General features: G+C 39.9%; 1 protein-coding gene across 1 annotated transcript; it reads left to right on the top strand.

The window, feature by feature from the left end:
* The first annotated feature begins 930 nt into the window (after window positions 1–930).
* LOC137874646 (galectin-4-like) lies at window positions 931–6,268 on the top strand. Its single transcript, XM_068713509.1, has 14 exons — window positions 931–1,037; window positions 1,563–1,651; window positions 2,832–3,036; window positions 3,155–3,268; window positions 3,960–4,007; window positions 4,090–4,116; window positions 4,233–4,340; window positions 4,421–4,447; window positions 4,579–4,614; window positions 4,740–4,766; window positions 4,860–4,889; window positions 5,494–5,582; window positions 5,700–5,865; window positions 5,947–6,268. The coding sequence occupies exons 1-14, from the start codon at window positions 993–995 to the stop codon at window positions 6,091–6,093; spliced, it is 1,158 nt and encodes a 385-aa protein (XP_068569610.1). The 5' UTR covers window positions 931–992; the 3' UTR covers window positions 6,094–6,268.
* Window positions 6,269–6,792: the final 524 nt, after the last annotated feature.

The raw sequence follows: 6,792 nt of genomic DNA, 5'->3' as shown, positions 1-6,792 counted from the left end.
GATAGGCAGGCTGGGTTAGATATTTTATGAATCATAGATCGACCCTCCTACAATTCTGTAAATCTCAGGGGAGTCAAAAAAACATGTATCTGGTTTCTCAATTAATGTTCTGAGATCATCTACACAGATACACACTTCAGACATATGTTGTCTTTTCCACCACCAAAGAGAAGTAAACAGACAGTTGTAACTTAAAGATTGTATAATGTCAGAATGATTTACTGTGTTAAATTAAGGAAGTGTTCTAAACAGTAATTATGAATGAAGAAATAATCTAAAAGCAGTGGTGGAAAGTAAAGAAAGTAAAGTTCATGTTCAGTACAAATTTGAGGCACTTTACTTGAGTACTTCTATTTTATGCTAATTATTTCTACTCCATTAATATCGAGAGGGATGGTTTTTACTCCACTACACATATTTGACAGCTTTAGGTACTAGTTACTGTACAGATTAGGAGTTTGCAAAACAAACCGACAGTGAGTTTATGAATTATGAGCTTTTGTAGATTTAACTCCCCATAAAATAGCTCAAATCATCTCCATGTGGACCAGTCTCAACAGCAAAATGCTTAATCATACATTGGTAATAGAATTCCAATAATAGTGTGACACTCAGAGATGTCAGTTTTTGTCTTATTAGTACTTTTGATACTTTAAAAGTACTTTTACTCAAGTGATGTTTTCAATGTACAACTTTTACTAATGTAGTATTTATATATTGCAGTATTGTTACTTAAGGCTTCCGAGTACTTCCTCTCCTCGTTGCTTCATTAGCTGCTCCAGTCTTTTGTTTCAGCGTGCCACTCCTCTGCTGGGTCAACAGTTAATGTGCATCCCGTGCCTCCAAAGTAAACACGGCGATGTGGGCCTGGGTTTGGTCTCCTGCTCTGCCCCTCCCTCATCCCTGGTATAAAACTGGGCCTCCAGCAGAGACCACTTCCTGACAAAACCCTCCCGATCCCGTCTGGCCGTCCGTCTCCCGCCGCTGCTGTCATGTCGTTTGTTGCTCCTCCTGGCTATCAGCCAATCTACGGCCCTGTGAGTATGTGCGCTGACTGCTGCTGAGTACTGCATTGTACTAATGCAGAGGGGTTACGTTTTGGTACAGAATTATGTTGCTCTCTGGACAACAATATGACCTAAATTTGACACATATTGAATATTTTTTGTGCATATACCCCAGATGAAAATATCTATATTTTAGATGTCAGGCTCATTTCTGATGTGTTTGTCCACATTAATGACAGTATAAAGAATTGTGTGAGCTTCTTGGTTGATTATAATTCTGGTTAGTCATCATTGGATGCTGTAGATATTCATCGTTTCATTACAGTTACAGGATTTGGTGAGTTTATTAGTACAGCATAGTGCTTGAGTAAATACTTCTTTCCACCACTGCATCCAAGGGTAGTAAACAGTGAAATCAACGCTTAGTTTTATCTAAAAAACATCCTCCAGATCTGGACTTTGTGACTCTCTGAATTACTCTGTCATCATGTGGAGATGTGTGGTGAGCTTTGTGGTGCTGTGTGGATGGATGAATATTTTTTGTGCACCGTACAGAGAATTCCCTATCTGGGGCCCATTTATGGAGGCCTGAGGGAAGGAGTGTCCATCTACATCCAGGGGTCCATTCCTGAGGACATTACCAGGTGAGTGTATATATATATATATATATATATATATATATATATATATATATATATATATATGTATGTATGTATGTATGTATGTATGTATGTATGTATATATATATATATATATATATATATATATATACACACAGTATATACTGCTGTACAAGAGTTTGTAGTCACCTGTTGTATTGATGTTTTTCTTCTGTCCGTTAATAATATCTATTTCCCGTTCAGAAAAACATAAGTGACCCTCAATCAGTATTGAACCACAACGGTGCATTTGGCCTCTAATTATTTTGGGGAAGCCATTTAAACTTTGATTTGTCAGTCCATAGTATGTTCAGCTGACATTCACATAGTGATAGCAACACACCTGTTAATATTCCAGCTTTTTAAAGCTGCATTATATTGAAACCATCGACACATTTTGATGCTACGGTTCCAGTTTCTTTCACCAATGACTGCTGATTTCTTCTCTTCTTATTCAACTGTTGCTCTGAGAGATCTTTGTCTCTTTCTGCCCTTCCAGCTGTCAATCTCCGTTTTGTTCTCCATGGACAAAACAAACCCTTCGTACAAAATAGCATAACATCTATTTGTAAAGATGACTTTCTACAACCTAAAAGCATAAGAAACCATGGAGACATGTGACTGAAAGGAGTTGAGGCCATCCCAAACTCTCCCCTATGTAAAGCGTCTTTGGGTACTTAGAAAAGTGCTATATAAAACAAAAGTATTATTATTATTATTATTACAAACCTCTGAACTGTATATTTATCTTGAAAATAGTTCCACAAAAAGGATCATGTTAACACAAGGTCCACTTGTGTGAGTTATATGCAATGGGACTTTAATTAAATCTCTAACCAAAATCTTTTGACTCAGGGAACACCTTGTGTAAGCTCAAATCTGGGTGGAGCAGGTTTCTTTGTATTATTGGAAAATGGATATGTGTGAAACGCACAGCTCCATTTTTATCAGCCAACCCTCCCCTTAGCAAAATACTGAGGTACTTTTACAGGCCATTAACGGACAAAGTAAACACTGCACATACCTCACTTTATCCTTACATCTTTAGCTCTTTAAAAAATGATTTTTTTTTTTACAACATCCTCAGTTTCTTTTTACAATCGGCCCCACCTGCACTGTTTGCTTTTATTTGCTTTACCCATAATGTCTGTGCTACTTGTGGCAGGTTCTTTATCAACCTGCTCTGCGATGAGTCCGAGTCCAGCGACATCGCCCTCCACTTCAACCCCCGCTTTGACGGCTGGGACAAGGTGGTCTTCAACTCCTGTCGGGAGGGGTCCTGGGGGTCTGAGGACAAGGTCCGCGACATGCCCTTCTGCAAGGGCCAGGCCTTTGAAATGGTCATCATGGTCACTTCTCAGGGCTACCAGGTGAGACCAGAGGTCCACGCATACCTGCAAACAATATTCTATTAACGTATACACAATAATTCATCATTGGAACGTATGACACACACTCTGCTTAACATTTGACGTGATCCCGTTGCAGATCAAAGTCAACGGGAATGACTTCTACACCTTCGAACACCGCCTCCCTCTGGAGAGAGTCCGTGCGATGCAGATTGCTGGAGATGTTTGCATCCAGACGATCAACGTCATCGGGGTGAGGCTCCCTGACAGCTGTCAGCTCGATGCTTTGGGCTTTACTAAGGGCAAAAACATTCAGCAGCATCATAAATCATGATTTCTAAATGCTTTCTGCTTCTGCGTCAGGGTGCTCGAGGTGGCACGAATAGGTCCCCTGGAGGAATGGGAGTTTTGCTGGGTTCAAATGTTTTCTAAAAAAACATTTATCACTTCAAGCTTGAGTAAAGCTGAAACCTTATTGGGCTCCTACTGGGTACTAGAGTGTTATTAATGGTTGCTCGGGCTTCATTAATGGCTGCTGAGGGTGTTGTTTCACTCGTGGAAATGAAGACAGCACACAAGAGAGTAAACCTGAACCTTGACCATAAACCTTGAAATGACCTGTTATTACCTCGTTATTCCACCGCTATTACAAGATGTTACCCTATTATTACCTTGTTTTTACAAGCTGTAATGTGAAATGCTACGAAAACTAGTATCAGTACCAGTAGTAGAAGGCGCAGTAGTATGTAATAATGTGGTAATGTGTAGTAATCAGCAACAGTGTGTCTGCGTTTGTGAGAGTGTGCAATTTTTTCCTGGTAGGTAAACAACAACATCATCTGCTGTGTTAAAAAACTACAACTACTTTTTACAACGCTGAATAGAGTGTACGTTAATGAGGTTTGTCATCTGTTTAGTCTTACACTTCTGTTTGGTGTTTTTAGGGAGGAATGGGAGGAGGAATGGGAGGAGGAATGGGAGGAGGAATGGGAGTAAGTATGCATATTTATAAAATAACAATGAAATTCAACACAGCGTTGCACAGGATTTAATACGGTCACTACTTTTCAACAGGGAGGATATCCAGGAGGTGGCATGGGGGTATGTTGTTTTAGTCTTTAAGTGCAGTTTCCCTTAAATGTTACTTAAAATATCAAATATAGTGAAATACAGTGAACATATTTACTGTAAGCCTGCTCCTTCTAAATGATACCTAGGGAGGATACCCAGGAGGCATGGGAGGAGGCATGGGAGGAGGCATGGGAGGAGGCATGGGAGGAGGCATGGGAGGAGGAATGGGAGGAGGCATGGGAGGAGGAATGGAAGTAAGTATACTTAGGATGACTATGAAAATTCAGTAAACTGCATCATTAAAGTATTTAACATGTTCAACCCTTTTTAACAGGGAGGATATCCTGGAGGTGGCATGGGGGTGAATAAAGTCTTCTATTTATTTTTGTATTCATTCATTTAATAAAAAAAAAAAAAAACACCTACCAAGGTCAAGCTACTTCACAAAATCATATAAAGTCTTTCTTTATAAAACATTGTGCTTCTTCACAGGGTGGATATCCAGGAGGCATGGGGTGTGGTATGGAGGTATGAAACCGTGTTATAATGGTCCTTTTTGTGTTTTTCACACTTTTTTTTAAACTTAACTAAGCCAAGCTAATTTGTTTGCATGTAAACAATATAATGTATTCAGTGTTTGTTTCTCCTGTCAGGGAGGATTCCCAGGATCAAACCTGCCGGTGAGAACACTGCACGACTACATCTTCATAAAGCCCTCAGTGTGTGTGTCTTACTTCTGCTAATCCAATACGAATCTGTTGTTGTGATTGTAGGGGATGGGCGGGCAGCCGGTCTACAACCCTGTAAGTAAAATGTGTTCCTTTTTTTGCTTTGAATTTTAATTTCATGTTTTCTTCCATTTTTGATTCGTATGTAGTGTTTTTGTTCCCTACCCCAGGAAGAGTCATTTCTACCTTGACAGTAATGGGGATTCTGGGTAAACAAAAAGATAAATCTATCTTTCCTAGTGATAGGAAGCTACTCAGACTCCGACTCAGTTACTGCTGGAGTTGGCAACATTTTCAAATCAAAATCTGCTTTGTTGGCGAAATCAGTTAAAAAAAGTGGTAGTCAAATGATCAGTTATCAATGCTACCAAACTTCTACTTATACACCTATACTTAAAAATGGAGGGGATAAGATCTTTGTTTTTTCATTTAGCTGTTACATTACAGCAGGAATGTTAACGTTCAGCTCACAGCACAGCTGCACTTTAAAGCTAAGCTGAGTCTAACAACGTAGAACTGAGCCTGACAAGATGAGTGTGTGTTCTCAAAATGATCACCGTACTTTTGGATTTAGTTAAAAAAAAAAACAGTTCCTCACAGGGCCCACTGTAGTGTTGCTGTGGAGTTGTAGTCTTGTTGTTATATTGATTTAATTTTTTTTTGTGTTGTGTGTTTAAAGCCGGTGCCCTACTCCAACATGATCCCAGGAGGGATGTACCCGAAGAGGACCATCATCATCAGAGGCATGCTGCCGTATGGAGCAGACAGGTGTGTGTGTGTGTGTGTGTGTGTGTGTGTGTGAGAGAGTGTATACATACACCGCCATCACTATATGCACTGTGAGTGCAATCAGACACAGATTACACTTCTTCGTGTGTGTTGCAGAATTAGCATCAACTTCGTGGTGAGCAGATCTCGGGACATTGCCTTCCACATGAACCCCAGGGTGAGGGAGGGCATCGTGGTGAGGAACAGCATGATCGGAGGTAACTGGGGCCAGGAGGACATAGAGCTCAACATGAACCCCTTCTCTGAGGGACAGTACTTCGACGTAAGTATTGTCTGTCCTTCACGTGTGTGTTAAATCATTTCGACTCTGCCGTGTCTTGACGTCCCTGTCCTCGTGTCTCAGATGTCCATCCGCTGCGGGAACCAGAGGTTCAAGGTGTTCGTGAACGGGCAGCACCTGTTCGACTTCTTCCACCGCCTGCAGTCCTTCAACGAGATCGACAAGCTGGAGATAGAAGGCGACGTGCAGATCTCCTACATCCACTTCTGAGACCACTCACACACTCCTATAGCAACTATACATTCTGTACATTACTCAGCTATTTCATGTGTTTCAGCTGCGGGATGGTCTTTCAAATGGACATGTCAGCCTGCTGTTTGATCATAAATATGAATTATTTACCTCATCATCGGCTGTATTGAATCAATAAATATGAACGAACACACGTGATGCGGATGAGATTAACATTGGCTACATCGAAGCTCAGGGAGAGAGCTCATTCACGATGAACACGTTTATTTCTTATACAAAATACTGTGGGTACTGTATAAAACTTTTGTTTACAAATCAGCGACAGTATAAAGGCAGTTATAGTACAGTCTCCCAATGCAACACACCGGGAGAATACGCACACACACATTTACTGGAATGCAAAATACTGGCTCTCTGAAAGGCACTGAAGGTAAAGTTGTGACATTCTGAGGTTTAAGGCTGAACTGAAGAGGGAGTTACTTGGAGGATATTTTTTTCTTTTGGTCCAAAGAACCAACAATGTTTCAAACACACTGGTTGGTGCGACACAGTATCTGCATTCAAAAAAAATATTGGTAAAATATTTGTGCAGCACCATAATCGATATATATATATATATATATATATATATATATATACGTATATATATATATAAATAAATATATATGTATATATACGTATATATATATATATAAATAAATATATATGTATATATAC

Source organism: Cebidichthys violaceus, unplaced genomic scaffold (genome assembly GCF_023349555.1).
Source record: "Cebidichthys violaceus isolate CVI_PGR_0920_01 unplaced genomic scaffold, fCebVio1.0.p SCAF_1, whole genome shotgun sequence".
NCBI classification, from domain to species: domain Eukaryota; kingdom Metazoa; phylum Chordata; class Actinopteri; order Perciformes; family Stichaeidae; genus Cebidichthys; species Cebidichthys violaceus.
Note: the sequence above shows the minus strand (reverse complement) of the source record. Positions and strands in the feature narration are given on the sequence as shown.